This window comes from Neofelis nebulosa, chromosome 12, assembly GCF_028018385.1.
Source record: "Neofelis nebulosa isolate mNeoNeb1 chromosome 12, mNeoNeb1.pri, whole genome shotgun sequence".
Taxonomy (NCBI): Eukaryota; Metazoa; Chordata; class Mammalia; order Carnivora; family Felidae; genus Neofelis; species Neofelis nebulosa.
In genome coordinates, this window is record NC_080793.1 from 1,770,398 (window position 1) to 1,788,496 (window position 18,099).

The 18,099-nt window shown below is 59.9% G+C and overlaps 2 protein-coding genes across 4 annotated transcripts; one reads left to right on the forward strand and one right to left on the reverse strand.

Moving 5' to 3' along the window:
* Positions 1-863: 863 nt before the first annotated feature.
* On the reverse strand, positions 864-7,204 carry ENTR1 (endosome associated trafficking regulator 1). 3 transcript variants are annotated; one of them, XM_058693551.1, is made up of 10 exons: positions 6,992-7,204; positions 6,709-6,858; positions 5,974-6,042; positions 5,074-5,189; positions 4,399-4,812; positions 3,760-3,833; positions 3,282-3,393; positions 3,013-3,075; positions 2,426-2,565; positions 864-1,856 (listed from the first exon to the last, which is right to left on the reverse strand). In XM_058693551.1, the coding sequence occupies exons 1-10, from the start codon at positions 7,059-7,061 to the stop codon at positions 1,757-1,759; spliced, it is 1,308 nt and encodes a 435-aa protein (XP_058549534.1). In that variant the 5' UTR covers positions 7,062-7,204; the 3' UTR covers positions 864-1,756. The 3 variants fall into 3 exon arrangements, with proteins under 3 accessions (XP_058549534.1, XP_058549536.1, XP_058549535.1); XM_058693553.1 differs by lacking the exon at positions 6,709-6,858; XM_058693552.1 differs by lacking the exon at positions 6,709-6,858 and having other exon boundaries at positions 6,914-7,204.
* A 59-nt stretch (positions 7,205-7,263) lies between these two features.
* Positions 7,264-18,080, forward strand: PMPCA (peptidase, mitochondrial processing subunit alpha). The gene is made up of 13 exons (XM_058693550.1): positions 7,264-7,391; positions 8,556-8,758; positions 9,142-9,221; positions 9,468-9,550; positions 10,393-10,487; positions 11,465-11,565; positions 12,198-12,461; positions 12,805-12,897; positions 12,977-13,095; positions 13,208-13,298; positions 13,468-13,530; positions 15,219-15,363; positions 16,312-18,080. The coding sequence occupies exons 1-13, from the start codon at positions 7,315-7,317 to the stop codon at positions 16,479-16,481; spliced, it is 1,584 nt and encodes a 527-aa protein (XP_058549533.1). The 5' UTR covers positions 7,264-7,314; the 3' UTR covers positions 16,482-18,080.
* Positions 18,081-18,099: the final 19 nt, after the last annotated feature.

Here is an 18,099-nt window from a genome sequence, read left to right on the forward strand (position 1 = left end):
GATGCCCAACAAATTTAAGCACTTCACCAGGGAACGCCCCAAACGTACTGTAGGAGCCTGTCTGTGCGCCACGCTCCTTTATCCAGACCCTCCTCCTGGCCACCCGCCCCCAGCCCCTTCGCCTGACCTTGCGGAGGTGGTACAGGTCTGTGCGGGATGAAGGGCAGGATCGGGAGTAGGTGGAGCGCACCTGAGGCTCACTCGGGCGGCGTGCTCGGGCCCAGCCTGGCCTGCGGGGGGAGGGAAAGTACACCAGGCTGGTGGTGATCTGCCACCCACATCCCACCCCCTCAAAACACGGAGCCTGCAAGCATCCTCCCGCCAAGCCCCATCCTGCTCTCCGTAGCTTTCCCAGGCTGTTGTGGGCACACCCAGAAGAAAATGGGGTCCTAGCACTTGCCCGCTAGACCGGCCCGTCTAAAGTCTGCTCCGACCACAGAGCCCGGTACCCACTTCTCACCAACAGGCAGGAACAGGAGGGGACGGGCGAGGAGGAGCAGGGTGTCTCCGGCAGGGACTTCTGCAAAGCTCTTACCCGTAGCCAAGATCGGAGGGTCTAGCAGTTCCAACGTCATTCAAAAATTCAACCATGTGACCGAAGAATGCCCCGACACTAGAATCCAGCGTGTCCAACTCCGAAACACCCGGCCGTGACGCACATCTAGCGGGCCGGCCACCTTGGTCAGGCCCGGCAGCAGTGATCGGGGTCTACCCTTGACCCCACAGGCCACGGGACTAACACTTAATTTGTCAGCACAAATCACCCGTTACGACAAGACGCATGCCCTAAAGCCAGAGAACGGTACTAGGTTTCTTAAGCGTAAAGAAGCGGTTAAATTGGAAAAAAAAAGGGACAGTTCGTGTGAGTTTTACGGTTTATTAAATAGGAAAGCGGTCCATCTGAACAGAAGAAAAGGAAATTTATTTTAAAAAATAACATCTAGAGAAAAATGGCCAAAAAGGCGTATGGTGCCCCCCCTACATTGGAAAGCAGCTGGAAAAGCACCCCGGGAGACCTCGTGCTGACCCAGGAAGGCTGCGCACACAGTCTCAATCCCTGAATTCCAAACTTCATTGTACAAGATGCCACTCGAAACGTGTATCAAAACCCTCCAGCCGAAGCAGCTTTTCAAATCCGAAGGCCCACAGATGCGTTTAGATGGTTGCACCCAGTGGCGCGCCTGTGTGACCTGGGACCCCGTGGAAGGACAGCAGCCAGGCTCAGGTCTCCAACTGCACGAGCCGCCCGTGAGGCCCCAGGAGGGGACTCTGAGCCGGCCGGGGCACCAAGTGAGGTCACAGAGGCATTAGGGCCTTGGGAGGCGAGCACGGAGCCACGGCTCACCTTACTCCCTCTCAAGGACGGAATCAAGGACGATCGACTGAACTTGTCTTACGATCGACATTCTGGAATGACGACGGAAAACACTTATTACAGAACTGCCGTTTTCACGTTTAGTAACTTCAAAATATCACTGGCTTTCACAGAAACGTCTTCCGATAGAGCATCAGTCCACCAAGTAGCAGGAGCTCGCCAGGAAGGGTCGCGTAGAAACCAGGTGCAGCTCTCCCACGCGGGGGGCTCCTCACTGCAGCTGGCTGTTAGGGCTGTTTAGGTCACGAAATTAGCGGCACGGTGAGTATTTTTACTACGGCTGAGGACAACGTACTTAAAAACACAACGGCATTTTCCAACCCGGCGAGCAGCGGCGTCCGGACGTAAGCAGGGCTGCGACCTGGAAGCACCTCAGAGTTCTCAAGACTCCTCTTCCTCATCTTGAATTTCAGAAATTCTGTCTATGGATTTAAGGATTTCGGCCACAAGATTCAACGTTTCAGCTCCAGAAACCAGCTGCCTGAAATGGAAACGTGGATGTTACCGTCCGCTACCACGGCTGGGCAACGTCAGAAGCAACAAAGCAAAGTTCCGGGGTGAAAAGCAGGCTTTGGGTGGGGGCCCCTCTGCCCCAGAGGCGCCCGCGGTGGGCCTGGCCGCCACCACCCTTGTGGAGCTTGGCCCGTGGCACACAGACGGGGACGCGCAGTGGGAGCCACCACAGCGGACCCTTCCCAGGGGTCTCCTAAGAACCTCTTTGCTTCTTAGGACAAGAGGGAAACGCTGTGACTCATCCCCATTCAGAACTGCAACATTTCGTAGGTGAGGGAGGCAGGACTCGTGTCTGACGTCAGTGCTCAGGTGAACACGGCTATTGCCATGCAGACGATTCCTGAGCCCGCCGGTCGGGTACGCATCGAGTGGCCTCGGGGTTAATAGGACCGTCAAGCGCACTTCTGTTCCCAGAGCCCCGTCCACTGCTCGGGGTGCGGTCATGGCTTGAAACCCTGCGCTAAGGGAATCCGCCTCCCCGGGGACACCGCCTCACCCCCGCCCGTGCCGAGGCGCCCTCAGCTCCCCAGCGCTCACTTTATGGAGGAGTGGGCGTTGTTCATGACGACGCGAAGGTTCTGCAAGGCCACGTCGGTGTTGTGCTTCACTATTGTCAGGCTGGCACCCTGGCCGGACCGCAAGGCCTCATTCTCGCGCTTGAAGTTAGAGACCTGTGCCTGGAGGGTGGGCGAGAGCGGGAAAGGGCTTTTGCGGCTGCAGAAGAGAGCGTCTGAAAGGCAGTCCAACTAAAACTGACCACGGCACCCTCAGCAGAGGAGGTGGGGTGGGGGGGGGGGGGGGGGGACAGGGCTAGCGCCCGCAAAAGCCACTCTCTGCCGAGGGGGCTCTTAGAGGACACGGGCCTGTCCTGTCCTTCAGTCTGTCCTCAGCGCTCCTCCACAGGAATGAGAAATTCGGGTCAGCATCCGTGCTGTCCCAGATGACACAGCAAATGCCCACGACCCTCTTGGTGAGCAGAAAACACGGGGCCAGAACGACCGGGCTGCTTCTTTCACTTGAGGTGGGCGGGGGGGTGGGGGGTGGGGAAAGCCTGCACGGCCCGAATACAGGGGTTCCCGCTGCTGGGGAGGTCCCCCGGATTTGTATCCCTGCCGTTCAATCACCTGCAGCAAGCTTATTTCCTGCTTCAGTTTCAGGATGTGATTTTCCGCCTTTACAGCTCGTTTCTGTTATGAAAACAAAAACAAGAAGGCATCGCTAATAAGCAATGTGGTGAGATACCCTCATGGGGGGGGGGGGGGGGTGGGAGCTCCAGCTCGCTCTGCCCAGCAGGTGGGCCCATTGTGAGGGACCCCTGCTCACTCCGCGCCTCTGTGGGCTGACAACAGAGGGTCACGCCCGGCGCGTCACAATGCCCCCCGGCCCCTCGTACTGTCATCAGCTCCAGGTTCTGCTCCACCTGCTGGACCACCGACTCCAGATCTCGGTAGTCACTCTCCTCCTTTATCATTTTTGCTTCCAGCTTCCGCTCCAGCGTCCTCACCCTTGGGAGACAGAAGACCAAGTCACTGCCAACTCACGCATCCGGCTCTCGGAATGCGTCCGAGAGGCAGTTAGGTCGGGCGGGTTGGCTGAAGACCCCGAGAGCCCGCTGCCTCGGCGGGAGCCCCAGAGAGCGTCCCGAGTTGGCTCTCGATCACCAGTTCGGCTGTCCTTATCAAGTGTGCTCGGTTTGGGTCTAACGTTCAAAATAAACTTTCGTGCAGAACCAGACACGTGTCTGAGGCGGAGGACCTGCACGTGACGAAGGCTAGACTCGGTTCAACTCCGATCGCTTCGTTACCGATTTACAATGGATTCGGGTGTTAGCAGGCATTTTGAATTGCGGTCCTAACTGAGAGCTTACATACATTTCTGTTTGAGTTTCAGAGAAGCTCTGAACCTCAGTCAGCTTTCTTCTCAGCTTAGAATTTTCATCTTTCAGCTGCAGAGAAAGAAAACCCTCGTTAGAAATTCTGAGTCTCGTGTCTCACTCAAAAGGGGTCTGCGTCTCTGTAATTTGGTCCCAGAACTCCCTGATGAACAGAAACGTTCTAGGCCGTCAGCCTCCCGTCCACTCACGAAGGAAACGCACAGGCGGAAGTGTCTCCTCCGGAAGGCCTCCGGTTACGGACGCCGACTGCGCTCGCGACTCTTTTTTAGGGGATGATCCTCTTGAAGAAATCTCCTCTAGTCAGAGCACGGCAAGGTGTCCCTGAGCTGCCGCCGGGAGGGGACCCTTTCGTGAGGGGAGGCCCTCGGAGGGCCTGAGCCAGACCACACCGCACCGCCCTCCACAGTGCTCTTCAGGTGGCACATCACACACGGGATCAGTCAACACGGGGACCGGTGCACAGGGACCCTAGCAGACGGCCGCACCACAGACTGCCTTGTCCTCAGAGCCAAAACCCCAGGCCACCGTGGACACCAGGGGGCTCGGGGTCCTCTGCGAGCGCGCTGCTCACACACGGGTGCCGGCCAGGGGGCCGCCGTGGGGCCCCCTCACTTACTGCTTCGTAGCTTATCTGCAGCGTCCGCAGGTGCCTGTCTCCCAGAGACTCTCCGGGAGCCGCAAAGTCTGCGCTGGGGCTCCCCGCCGGAGAGGCGCGGGAGTCAGAGTCACTCAGGGTCCACGGGGGCAGGGTCTCGGGCCCCACCAGCTCCGACGGGGTGGAGAAGAAGGAGACGTATGTGCTGCAGGGCGACGTGCTGGCGGCGCCTCCCAAGGAGCGGGTCTGCTCCACACTGGACGGCAAGTAGGCCCCGTTCCACCCTTCGTCCTCGTCCTCGTCCTCGTCCTCGTCCAGAAGGTCGCCAGCCCCCGTAGGGTCTTCGAAAAACGGCTGCTGATACTCCAGGCCATACCCCACGGTCTGGGGGCTTGGGGAGTTGCGGCCGAGTCCCAGTGGGTGCCTCGTGGGTTCCTAAGGAAGATGGCCAGACGCACGGCTCAGACTCAGAAGCCACTGGAGGCCGGTCTTCCGGGGGGCGCCTGACAGTGGAACGAGAGGCCCACCCGCCTCCCAGGAGAGAGGAGAGCCAGAGAGGGTCCCACCGGCGTTGGCTGTGGGCTCCCTTTGCGCCGCCCCCCGCCCCCGGATCCTGCAGTGTCCCCCACACCGGGAGAGGGATGTCCTCCAGACGTTTCTCTGTGTACGGTCGTCACAAACGATGCCTCGATTTACCTTTGAATAAACCCTGTTGTTGGCGGTGTCTTCTCCCGACAGGCCGAGGTTCTTGGTTTTCAGAAACTCTTTGAAGGAGAACGGATTGGCCTCAGCAAGATCTTCAAGCTTATCATCTGCAACGGTAACGCACGTCACAAATCCAGAAAGTCTCCCAAGACGCGTTAAAAGGGAGCTTCCCTGTTAGTTTCTTTCCAGAACACGGCCACATCTAAAATCAGGACTGCCACCCTCATCACCCCACCAGAACTCAGCGAATGCTAAGAAATGAGAAACCTAGCCAATAAAGCAGACCCGCGTCCACATTCTGAGTTCTCTTTCCCCCTGGTTCCTGAACCTTGCTGCCCACGGCAATCGCCTGGGGGTCTTTACAAGGACAACTCACCTCCATCCCCACACAGCCGAGTTAGCTGGCCTGGGGCACGACCTGCGCCGGGGGCCATCAGTTCCAAAGGTGCAGCCAAATTGGGGGTCACTGCCCCCCACCCCTTCCCCTGCTCACTCATCCCCTCTTCCCTGCTCTCTTCTCGGCCTCCCTCTCGCTCTCCTGGCCCCTAACCAGCCACCCTGTGACCCTTTCAGTCCGCGATCATCAGAGCCCAGGTGCCAACTTTGTGTGATGCTGACTCCTGTTAGCACTTGCTGCCTCTTCAGACCCCTTTAGTGTGACTCCCCACGTCTGCCCTCCCGCATGTCCCGGCTCCCCCTGTCCTTGTACCCTCTTTCCTTCTACCCTAGGATCACGATGGACTCTGTAGGTCTCTACTCCCCCCCCCCCCGTCTTTCAGACTCCGGGCACAAAGTTACACGCTGTCAAATGGACAACTCATCATTGGCCGCGTGCTTGGTATTTTGTGTCGGGCAGAGAGAGAAAGAAAGGATCTTGTCTAACTACCCTACCTCCAAAATGTGTCTCCTGGGTTCCTGGCGGACCTTGCTTAGTGCATTTCCCCTTTCCGTAGCCAAAATCTGCAAAGAGATGTCATCACCCTACTGTGCTCGCCTTTGGGACAGCTTTTTTTTCAACACCGGGTCTCTATGACAGTGATTCTCACAGCGTGGGTAACTTTTGAAACACAAGCCCCAGGCTCCTGCCCGCGGCAGTAGAACTTCTGTGGGCCCTGGCATCTGTGATTCAGAAAAAGCTTCCAGTAGGCTCTGATGAGCAGTGTGGCTGCGCACGTCCACCGTCCGTGGGGTCTTCTGAATCCTCTCGTGGATTGCCACTCCTCTCTGAGACCCCGATGGAAGCACCTGAACTCTCACCACTCACCCCAGCCCACAGGCAGCAGTACTGCTTGGGGGAGAACGAGGCCACTGCCCTTACTGGACGAAGGCACCCTGGCCTTGCGCCCCACCACCTGGAAGGAGGAGATGGCTTGCAGTGCTCCCGCTAGGCATACCTCTCTTTCAGCACTTACCACCATCCTACCTCGGAAGTGTCTGTGTTGGGGGGGGGGGGGGGTGGGGGGGCTCCCCAAGGCCAGACTGCGAGCTCCTAGCTGGCGGGGACCACTCAGCACTTGCGTGTCCCAGGGGCCGGTGCACGGTGGCACTGAGTGCCCCTCGCTGGGTCGAGGGCAGAGCTAATGCTAACGTGGCGCCGGCTCGGGGTCCCTGAGGCTTGTCTCTCACCTGTGTCTCCCACGGAAGCTAGCACCGGACTGGGCACATAGCACATAAACGTCGGCCGAATGCCGAAGAAGTGGGAGTCCAGGTCCCTGCCATGGGGGCGCTCACAGTCTAGCTGGGGGAGACAAGACCGGCGCTCACAGAACGCAGGAGCTGCAATAACATCAACAAGACCGATTGGCCGCGCGCTCTGCGCCGCCCGCCTCACCTGGAGCCCGTCCCTGCGGGTCGGGGGCGGCCCCGGGGCCCGGCGGGCTCGGCCCCGCCGTCCCGCCCGGCCGCTCACCGTCCGGAATGACGAGGCTCCGGGCTCGCGACAGCGGGGGGACGCCAGGGCGGCGCGCGTAGCCGGCCATCGTCGCGGGCCCGGCGGCGCCGGCCCACCCTAACCCGGCAGCGGGGGCTCCATGGCCCCGGCTCGGCCCCGGCCGCGGCCCGAGTCCCCCGCCCCCGTCGCCCGCCGCCCGGCCGCCGCTCCCAGCCTCTCGCAGCGGCTTCCGCTCCCGGCACCGGAAGCGCGCTCCCGAACGTCGGGGTCGGCGCCGCAGGGGCGGGGCGGCGGGGGCGGGGTCGGAAGTGACGACAGAAGCAGGGGGGCGGAGACTTAAGATGGCGGCTATGGCGCTGGCGGCGGCGCGGCTGCTGCTGGTTCGCGGCTCGGGCTCGTGGCGCCCCTCGCGGCTGAGGTGAGCCGGGGACGCGCCGGGGGTCAGCGAAGGACCCGGGGCGGCTCGCGTCTGTCCGGACGCTCTGCCTCTGGCTTCCCCACGTCCAGGCGCCGCGCCGGGGGTTCGGGCTCGGGCTTCGGGACCCTGGCTTCGTCTTCGAGGCGCCGAGGGCCCTTCCCTGCCTGGGGCCCCAGCTCCGGGTCCCGAGACCCATCCGCCTGGCCTCTCTCGGGCCGCTGGGTCCTCTCCCGCCTTCTCCCGGGCCGACGGGGCCTGTCGGAGGCCACGTGTCATCTCCGCCCCGGCCCCCGTCCTGCCGCGGGCCCCCCCCCCCCCTTGTGAGGCCGAGCCCGCGGGGCCTCCGTGCCCCAGACCGCTGTGCTGTGTCCCCTCGCCTGCAGACAGCGCGCTTTTTCCGTCCCCGCAGCCTTCCCGCCTTCCTGGCCGCCAGCACGTCCACTCGGGCCACAGTCGGTGGCGGCCCCTGGCTGTACGCCGCACGGTGCCGGGCGGAGATAGCGGGCGCAGGCAGGAGCGCGCGGGCTGCGTAGGAGCCGCGGTGTGAACGCTTAAAAGGAGTCAAGCAGTGGGATCTGACTTCCCGTAGAGTGCGGAGGGGTCGCCTTGGGAGGAGGCGGCATTGAAGCCAAGAGGGGAGGCAGGGAGGAGGATCAGGCCCCGGCCAGGCGGGAGCAGGAGGAACAGAGGCGTTGGGGTTAAAGAGCCAGGTGTGTGTGTGTTCAGGGCAGCACCCGCAGGCCAGTGTGAGTGGGTCCTGGGGGGCGGTGGTGGGGAGGGCTTTAAGAGAGGAGTTTGGAGAGAGTTTGGAGTCCAGACCACCTGGGGCCTTTTGGGCCCCATGGCAGGGGGTGGGGCGTGGCTTCTATTTAGACTACGGTGGGGCAGTTGAGGGCCAGAGCGGAGCTCGGTGCTGTGAGAGAGATTTAACCCGGGCCGTCAGGGTGAGGTGCGGTGGTTAATCGTCTGCTCTGTAAGAGTTGTTTATGAGAGAGAGCGGTTACGGCCCAAAGAGCTGACCAACTGGTCACGGCCCCCTGGGCTGAGCCAGGATTTGTCTGCTCCCGCGTGTTGTCGCTGAGTGCTCACGTAGACGGGACGCGACGGCCGGTCACCACGGGCTCCGCGGTCTCAGGTCTGTAACCGGCCACTCTCTCTGTGTAGGTCCGGAGCTCCCGCACACAGATGCTTCAGTAGTGGCGGGGCCTACCCCGGCACCCCGCTCTCCTCCCCCTTCCCTGGCGTGCCGCAGCCTGTTTTCGCTACGGCTGGTGGACGGGAAAAGTTTGAAACCAAAGTGACCACGCTGGATAACGGGCTTCGCGTGGCGTCCCAGAACAAGTTCGGACAGTTTTGTACGGTGGGAAGTAAGTACGGTCGGTAGTGTCGTGGGTGTTTCACTGACCGCTGTGCTTGGTACGCGGTTCGTGCGCTGGATCCGGAGGGGAAAGCACGCTCTAGAATCTGGAAACTGAGTACTCTGAGCGTGAGCCGCCGTGTCGGTGCTGGGCTTTCCCCCTTTGTACCTTCCAAGAATTCTAGACCGTCTCCACCACCAGTACCAAGCGTACGACTCCGTGAGCGTCGGCACGCGTGCGGCTGTGGGTACGTAGCCTGGGGAGTGGACACGCTGTCACCTTCACATGGTGGCGCCGGCTTGTTTGATCAACTCAGTTGTAAAGGTTTCTCTTGATTGAATCCCCCCTTCTCAACATTTGACTTAACTTGTCGTTTTTCTTTTCATTGCCAGTTCTTATTAATTCAGGATCAAGATACGAAGCCAAATATCTTAGTGGAATTGCTCACTTTTTGGAAAAATTGGCATTTTCGGTCAGTGTACGATTCGTAATTTTTGAGACTTTGTTTGGGAAGGGTCTACCACGTTTTGGTTTTTTTTTGGAACAGTTATTTTAATAAGTGACTGACTTGATAAGGTGTTGCTGCTAAAAGATGTTTAGATTGGAAGACGATTTGGTTTCACGTTTTAAAAGCCAAAATAGGTTTTCTTTTCTAAAACCATATGTTAGAAGTTGCTTTAGATTTTCTTACTTAGGTTCACTCGTTTGTTTTCACTAGTCGACAGATCGATTTGACAGCAAAGATGAAATTCTGCTTACGTTGGAAAAGCACGGGGGTATCTGTGACTGCCAGACGTCAAGGTACGCCAGCTTATTTTGCAGCCACGAACTGTGGTTGTTATTCTCTGTCAGAGTCCCACTGAAACCCACCTCCTGGAGAAGCTGGGGACGTTGGCGTTGGGAAGGAGCCTGGCCTGGGCAGGGTTGGGTGAGGGATTTGCTGGAGGAAGGACACAGGCGGCAACACTTATAGCAGAGAGCACACACTGGAGAGCCAGGCGGTCCCGGGGGTTGCCGGCTGGGCCCTGGGGACACAGAGCAGGCCCCGTCCCCAGTGTGCTCCCAGAGCCAGCAGACGGCTGCAGCACAGGTAATGGAAACGAGAGCCAGGAACCGAGACTAGAGGTGGGGGCGTGGGGACAAGCAGGTGACCTGATCTGGAGTCCGGAAAGGAACGATAGCAGACTTGACATCGGCTGGTCTTGAAAGAGTTTGCCAGACTGAACGAGGGGTGGAGGTGGCCCAGACTCTGGGAACAGCAGGGGGAGAGGCAGTGGTCTTTTGGGGGACCGGGAGAGGTCTGGTGTGTAGCCAGCACGCAGACGGGGTGCAGGGGCTGTTGCGTAAGGCTGTGCGTCCCCCGTGCCAACCCGTCGGTCCAGGTGGCAGACCCTCAGGAAGCGCGTGATGAAGCGCCCCCCCCGTGGTGCAGGTGGTGGGGAGCCCGTGCTTGTGAAAAGGGCCGAGAGCTGGTCCTCGCCAACCGGGCTGGGCAGCCGCTTTCGCTCCAACGCGTGCGGGAAGTGGCGCTGGAAGATGGGGCGAACCGAGTGTGTGCTGGTCCTCGGTGCCGGTGGGGAGTGGCCCCCGTTTGGTGTGCACCCGTTCCGCCCCTGACACCTGGTGTCGTTTCCTCTTTCCAGGGACACTACCATGTACGCTGTGTCTGCGGATTCCAAGGGCCTGGACACGGTGGTTGGTTTGCTGGCTGACGTGGTCCTGCACCCCAGGCTCACAGGTGTGCCCTGGGCTGTGGGCGGTGTCTGGGGGGCTGGACGCGGAGGGGGGCAGGCGGAAGCCCGGCCCCTGAGGAAGAGCACTGTGTCGCCCCCGCGGGCTCAGCTACCAGTGGGTTGTCACGATTTGCTAGGAAGTGACGCTGGTGGTCAGGAAGGTTCTTCGCGTCTAACGCTTTGACACCCCTGTATGCCTTTGGACGTTTTTAGTGAAGTTGGATTTTTAATTTCTTTTTTCCTTAAGTTTTTATCGATTCACTCGTTTAAGTAAGTTTCACGCCCAGCGTGGGGCTGACACTCTCGACGCCGTGATCAAGAGTCGCACGCCCCCTGGGTCTTTCGTTTCTCAAAGGCATTTCAGACAGTCTTTGAAAACTCTGGCTGGCATGCTGCCGGAAGCTTCCACGTCCTGGTCTCCGTCCCCTTCCTTGGCCTGGTAGTAACCGGACTCTGATTCTGGGCCCGAAGGGGGCTGGAGTGGGCCGTGCTGACCATCCCAGCTGCCCTGGCTGGCCTCTGGTCACACCAGCCTGGCCTCGTGGTCCAGGACTGCAGTGCTGAGTTGAGAACTTTCCGGCACTTGCTCCAGCTAGCTGCTGAAATAGCAGCCACGACGTAGGCCCGTGCCTCTTTTTCCAGTGCCTTCACATCCAGTGCGGCTTTGTCCTCACAGCGGCCCTTTGGGACGGAGCGGTTAGGGGCCTGAGGGCCTCTCGTGGGGAGGAAGCTGGGGCTCGGAGCAGGCCCGCGTGACCACCTCACGGCCGAGCCCGGCGAGGCCTGGCGCCTCTAGGCCCTGCCCGCCCGGCGCCGGCCCCCTCGCTCCCACCACTGCCCCCCCCCCCCCCCCCCCCCCGGTCTGCCCCAGGTGAAGGCAGAGGAGGTTGCCAGCGTGTCCTTCAGCCAGTCTGGTGGCACAGGCCCGGGGCCATGTCCCTCCTGGCTGGTGCCGTCTGAGCCTCGTCTGGGTGCTTTGCAGATGAGGAAATCGACGCGGCACGGATGGCTGTCCAGTTTGAGCTGGAGGACCTCAGTATGCGGCCCGACCCAGAACCGCTTCTCACAGAGATGATTCACGAGGTAAAACGCGAGACTCGCAACGCGCCCCCCTCCGTATCAGCGGCCCTCCTGCCACCAGGGCGGTTGGGAGGGGCCGTCTGCCTTCCTGAGGTCATTCCTACAGGTTCTAGGTGTGGTCAGAACGTGCTTAATTCCCAAACTTGCCACTCATGCGAGTTTTTCATTTTGTAATTTTTTTTTTTTTTAGCATTTTATCCCTTGTTTTTGAGAAAGTGTGAGCGGGGGAGGGGCCGAGAGGGAGAGAGAGAATCCCAAGCTAGCTCCATGCTGTCAGCGCAGAGCCTGATGTGGGGCTCGATCCCACGAACTGCAAGTTCATGACCTGAGCCGAAATTGGACGCTCAACCAGCTGAGCCACCCGGGCGCCCCTCGTTTTGTAATTCCTACAGTAACGATTTTTATCGCTCTGTTTCTAGAGTGAGGCTTTTATTTCATAACGGGTTTTTTGAGTTTTCGTCCCGGAGAGGTAGATTTTGTGTTTTTTGGAAACACACAGAGCTATTCCTGCCAAACTAAGCAAAGCACCCACGGGCTCTTCCTGCCACAGCTGGGGTCCCGGCAGGCCCAGCGCCAGGGGGGGACACCTGGCCGTGGCCTTCCTGGTCACCGGTGTTTCTCTCCTCCTTTGTCAGGCTGCTTATCGGGAAAACACAGTGGGCCTCCACCGTTTCTGCCCCACAGAAAACATAGCAAAGATGGACCGAGAAGTGCTTCACTCCTACCTGAGAAACTATTACGCCCCTGACCGCATGGTGCTGGCTGGGGTTGGGGTGGAGCACGAGCACCTGGTGGAATGTGCCAGAAAGTACCTGCTGGGAACCCAACCGGCCTGGGGATGTGAGAAGGCTGTGGACGTCGACAGATCGGTGGCACAGTACACGGGGGGGGTTGTCAAGGTAAAGTCGTGATGGAAAAGAGCCCGTGACCTTGGGTTGCGTGTGCCTTTTTTGACTTGGGTTTGGGCACGTTGTCGGCTGGAGCCTGTGGGTGTTACGGTCGGCCGTAAGCCCGTGGCTTTGCCTTTAATACGCGTTCTGGTGCCTGAGCGTGACGTGTGTTCCTTGGTTAAAGCTGAGAGTTTGGTACAGACGGGAGGCGAAGGATAGTTCTTGTCTCTAGAGAGTTTTCTGGTGCTCGTGTGGGATTTCTGTGACTGTTTTTAAGCCGCTCCGACCTGAGGGGTGGCTGAGGCCTCCTTGTTTTCCACGTGGGTACACCGCTCACCCTTCTCGGTTACAGCTGGAGAGAGATATGTCCAACGTCAGTCTGGGCCCTGCCCCGTTCCCCGAGCTCACGCACATCATGATAGGACTGGAGAGCTGTTCCTTCTTGGTAAGTGCCAGCGGGGCCCTGTGCGGCGTGGAGTCGGGCGTCCCCTCGCGGCTGAGCTCGGCCCTCACGTCTCTCGCAGGAGGACGATTTCATCCCCTTCGCCGTGCTGAACATGATGATGGGGGGCGGCGGCTCCTTTTCGGCTGGCGGGCCCGGCAAGGGTATGTTTACCAGGCTCTACCTTCACGTGCTCAACAGGTGGGTTGGGTCCCTTTCACCTGGCTGTCCCCAAGGTTGGCAGGCCCAGCTGAGGGTGCTTCTGGACCATGACGCCGCCTTCCAGGTGTCCCCTCGTCCGCGCTCCTTACAGGCACCACTGGATGTACAACGCAACCTCGTACCACCACAGCTACGAGGACACGGGCCTCCTGTGCGTCCACGCCAGCGCCGACCCCAGACAGGTGAGGGCCGGCCCCGAACGCGAACGCGGTGGCCTCTGCTTCCTGTGCAGGTCACGTCCCCGCATACAGAGCTGGTCTCTGGGAGCACAGATGTCACCACCTGAGTTAGAAGAAACGGGCTGTCACGTCCTGATCACGCTCTTCTTCGTCTCCACGCTCTCTCTTAAAGGTTCGAGAAATGGTGGAGATCATCACGAAGGAGTTCATTTTAACGGCTGGAACCGTGGATGTGGTAAGTGTGGCACAGGGCCACCTGCAAACGTCCCCGCGGTGTTGGCGGGTTAGAGGACACAGTGTGGGGTGGCTGGCGGTGGGCCCATCCTCTGTGCCCCCAGCATCCCAGCCAGAGCAGTGCAGCCCCCCGGCGTGACCCAGGCCTGCAGCTGAGCTCCTCCCCTCCTCCCTGGTCTCAGCGCACAGAACAGCCACTGCCCTCAGCACCCAGTCTGTTTGCATCTGACGGGCGGGCCCCGGGTCCTTTTTAAGCTCTACCGGAAAGAATAGCGCAGAGCAGTCTTTTCCTTTTAACGTTTATTCATCTTGAGGGAGAAAGCGTGCAAGAGGGGAGGGGCAGAGAGGGAGAGAGAGAATCCCAAGCAGGATCCACGCTGTTAGCGTGGGGCCCAACACAGGGCTTGAACTCACGAACCGGGAGATCACAACCTGAGCCAAAACCAAGAGTCAGACGCTTAACTGATGGAGGCTCCCAGGTGCTCCAGGAAAAGGAATATTATTTTAAAAATAATATGTTGGGATGCCTGGGTGGCTCAGTTGGTTGAGCTCTGACTTCGGCTCCGGTCATGCCCTCAGGCTCGTGGGTTCAAGCCCCACATCCGGCTCTGTGCTGACAGCTCAGAGCCTGCTTAGGATTTTCTCTCTCCCTCACTCTCTGGCCCTCCCTGGCTTATTCTCTCTCTCTTTCAAAAATAAATATTAAAAAAAAAAATAAAAATAGGTGGGCCTGTGTGGCTCAGTCGGCTAAGCATCCGACTTTGGCTCAGGTCATGATCTCATGGTTTGTGAGTTTGAGCCCCCATCTGGCTCTGTGCTGACAGCTTGGAGCCTGGAGCCTGCCTTGGATTCTGTGTCTCCCTTTCTCCTCTCTGCCCCTCCCCTGCTTGCGTGTGTGTTCTTTCCCTTTCAAAAATGAACGTTAAATGAAAATAAAAATACCGTATTTGTGGCACCTGGGGGGCTCAGTTAGGTGTCTGATTCTCGGTTTTGGCCCATTTCATGATCCCACAGTTGTGGGTTTGAGCCCCACACTGGCACATGTGCTGTCAGCACAGAGCCTGCTTGGGATTCTCTCTCTGCCCCTCTCCTGCTTGTGCTCTCTCAAAATAAACAAACTTAAAAAAAGTTTTTAAAAATAATATATTAAAAATCCGCGTCGGTGGCTCTGTTAGCGGTCTGCTAGGAAGTACTTCCCGCTAACGTGAAGCTAACTTGAGGTAGGTTTTATCTGCCTGGAGTTGCAAAGAGAGAAAGCGCTCATCTCAGAGCAGAGATTATTTTCCTCCAGCAACGATGCGGACTCTCAGTGGCCAGTGTCGTCCGGCAGGCGTGCGCGCTGTTCGGCGTCCGGCAGCTTCGTGCCGGTCGGGTGCCATCTCTCACCCGGCCGCTCTCCGTGCCCCCCGGTTTCGGGGCTGAGCTTTGTGAACGCGACTCGTGGGAGTCCCAAAGTTGCAAGTTTCATGCCTGGTCAGAGAGGCTCACGGCACAGACTTGGCACACGGAGCTGGTTCCCTCCGAGTTCCTCGGGGGGCGTGGGGAGCCCGGTTGCCTGGGCCCTGCACCTGGCGTCTGGGTGGAGCCCCAGACCGTCGAATTTGTCTTCCTGGTGACGTGGACGTGGCTGGGCGACAGCGTGTGAGTTGCCGGGGGCTGGACCGTGTGGCTTGGTGGTCGGACCCCCAGGTGGAGCTGGAGCGGGCCAAGACCCAGCTGATGTCCATGCTCATGATGAACCTGGAGTCCAGGCCTGTGATCTTCGAGGACGTGGGGAGGCAGGTGCTGGCGACCCGTTCCAGAAAGCTGCCCCATGAGCTGTGTGCGCTCATCCGTGAGTACCGTGCTGGCCGGCGGGCCCAGACCCGGCTCCCTCCCTTCCCTCCCAGAGGCCGGCCGGCCCGAGGAGGTGTGATGCCTGCGGGCTTTCGTCTGTGCCAGCCCTACTTCGTGTCCCTGAGTACTGACCCCTGTGCCCCCAAGTTTTCACCATTTTCCCTACCGCTCTGGGTTTTTAAGCGGATTCGCGGAGATAATGGACGGAAATGCTCCGCTTGGGGCTCAAACGGTGTTGCCCTTCATGGTGCTGTGGCAGGTGTCTTGGCCGCAGGTTTCCATGGCCTCCCGTGAGTGACCTTCAGGAAGTCCTTGAATGTCCTCTAAGTGTCAGAGTGTTACTTGTTTGTGGCCCTTTGGGAGACAAGTTTATTTTCTCTGTAGCAGGTCCTCAGACCCCCCGTGCTGTCCTGTGGTGACGTTTGTTACCTCGCTGCTCTGGCACTCGCACCCTCCCCTGGGGCCCCGTCAGACCCTGGGGCGCGCAGTACCCAGTCTTCCCTAGGCCTCATCGTCTGGAGCAAAGTCCCGCTGCCCGTGCCAGGTGTTCCCAGGCAGGCTGAGCTTCCGGGCCCTCAGAAGGCAGGCCCCTGTGTGTGGCCGTTCCCCTCCCCCCCAAGCCCTGGGGGTTCTTTGTTTTTTCCTTCCCTGCAGGCTCTCCATGTGGGTAACTCTGCAGGTGGGCTTTTCCATTGAGACGCATCTGGGCAGGTGTGCATTCCCGCATTTGAAAATAACTTGTAACCACTGGTACATCCCCATTTACTGGGAAAATTTGTCACTTCACCCTGAGTCACCCTGAATTCTACACACGCCTAAATCTGGACTCTGGAGTCCGCAGCCTGGCCTCGGACCCCTCAGTCAGGGTAGTGGCCACGGCCACGTGCGGAGAGAGTCCGTGCAGGGCTCGGGCGTTCCCCTGAGGTCTCCCTGTCCCCCGTGCTAGGCAGCGTGAAGCCAGAAGACATCCGGAGAGTTGCTTCCCAGATGCTCCGCAGGAAGCCCGCGGTGGCCGCCCTCGGCGACCTGAGCAACCTGCCGGCCTACGAGCACATCCAGGCGGCGCTGGCCAGCGGGGACGGGCGCCTGCCCAGGACGTACCGGCTGTTCCGCTAGAGGCCGTCGCGGTGCGGCCCGATGCGGGCTGTGGACGGAGCCCGTGTTCATCCGTGGGTTTTGGGTGTGAATTTAGTGCAAAGATTCATAAAAGGTGCAAACCGGGGGACTCTTCTCTTAAACTTGATCAGATTTAATGTCGCCGAGCACAGCTCTGCGTCCGTTTCTTCAGGACGGGTAGATCGGGCAGCGGAATAAAGGTCTGTCTGTGTCGCCGCGGCTGGGAACCAGGCGAAGCGAAAGGCCGCCGGGGGGCCGGCCGCCGCGGGGAGGCCAGGTGGGCGCCCTGCCCCGTCCTGCGTTCCCAGAGGCGAGCGGCCTCGAGTCCACGTCAGAGCGACTCCCGGGGTCTGCCGCGGGGCATGCTCCTCGGCGCGGCGCTTTCCTTCACCCTCGGTAAGGATGGGGTGGCGAGAGGCCGGGCTCAGCCGGCGGCGTCCGGTAGCTGGAAGAGTGTCGGCGCCCTGGAGGGAGGGAGGTGGGGTTTCCTCGATTCGCTGGCCCATGTGAAGAGCCAGAGCCGCGAGGCCGGGGAGCATTCGGTTCCGCGGATGCGCGTAGACGCGTCAGGAGAGTCGCCCGGCCAGGTGGCCCTGGTAATACAGGGTGGCGTTGTGCTTCCCCGACGGGTACGGACACGGAGCCCCTGGGCCCCTTGGGGCACCGCCCTCCCAGCCGCGGGGGCACAGAGGGGAGGGAGGGACGCTTCTGGGAAATCAACCCTCAAACGTTCTTTGGTCATTTAACCTGCTTATTTTTGCTGGAGCCCATCCTCCGCTTTTGATGCCTTCCCTGTGCACTTAGCGGCATCAGGGAGGGTGTGTTTACCCGCTGGGGCGGAGCCCGGGGGGCCGCGCCCGGTGGCCCAAGGTCCTTGCCTTGCAGACATTCCTGTGGTTACCACCCTGAAGGGGAAGCACAGGGGGGCAGGGGTGGCGGGCGAGGTCAGCCGAGCTTAGCTGGGGGCAGGGCTCACCGAGAGCCCTCAAGGGGCCGGCCGGAGCCCCCACGGGCCGCACTCAGCCTCCAACCACAGAACGCTGCGCCCAGACCCAGGGGTCTGCTCGGAAGCTGGCGCCAACTGCCCCTCGCCCCCAAGGGCTCCTTGGCACCGCACAGCCGCAGCCCGTCCTCTGGCCCACGCCAGCAGAACGCGTGTGGGTCAGACAAACTATCCTCACACCGAATTTCTCAATCCTTTATGAAGCTTGCTTTGCAGAGACTGGCCCGTGTCATTTGAATCTATCTGAATTTTAACCTGGCTCCCAAGTGAAACCCGAGCATCTAAACTCTCCCGGCTGCTCCTAAGTGAATGTCCTGACTTGGGACCCAGACGTTTGCTGACGTCCATCATATCGGTCGGAGACGACGCCTGAGATGATGCGTCACACTTGCCTCATTTTCAGGACCCCTCACCGCAAAAATCTGTCAGAGGTTTTCAGTTTATTGACTCAAAACTCAACGGCACATTTCTTTGAGCAAAATTTTATCGACAGTGAAGTTTCGGGAAGTCAGGGTGGACGGGCCTCCTTGGTAACCAGAAGTGGGAGTCCCGCACGACGAGTCCGGAAGCCGGTGCTAATAAAGCTGATACACTCTCCTTTGGAAGTGGCTTCAC

Bases quoted from the DNA above. Each gene is read 5' to 3' on its own strand.
- ENTR1 (XM_058693551.1), bottom strand. From the start codon at position 7,061: ATGGCCGGCTACGCGCGCCGCCCTGGCGTCCCCCCGCTGTCGCGAGCC. The intron at 6,859-6,991 runs GTGAGCGGCCGG...ATGTTATTGCAG, and splicing joins GAGCCTCGTCATTCCGGACG to CTCCTGCGTTCTGTGAGCGC. The intron at 4,813-5,073 runs GTAAATCGAGGC...CATCTTCCTTAG, and splicing joins ACAACAGGGTTTATTCAAAG to GAACCCACGAGGCACCCACT.
- PMPCA (XM_058693550.1), top strand. From the start codon at position 7,315: ATGGCGGCTATGGCGCTGGCGGCGGCGCGGCTGCTGCTGGTTCGCGGC. The intron at 7,392-8,555 runs GTGAGCCGGGGA...CTCTCTGTGTAG, and splicing joins TGGCGCCCCTCGCGGCTGAG to GTCCGGAGCTCCCGCACACA. The intron at 10,488-11,464 runs GTGTGCCCTGGG...GGTGCTTTGCAG, and splicing joins CCTGCACCCCAGGCTCACAG to ATGAGGAAATCGACGCGGCA.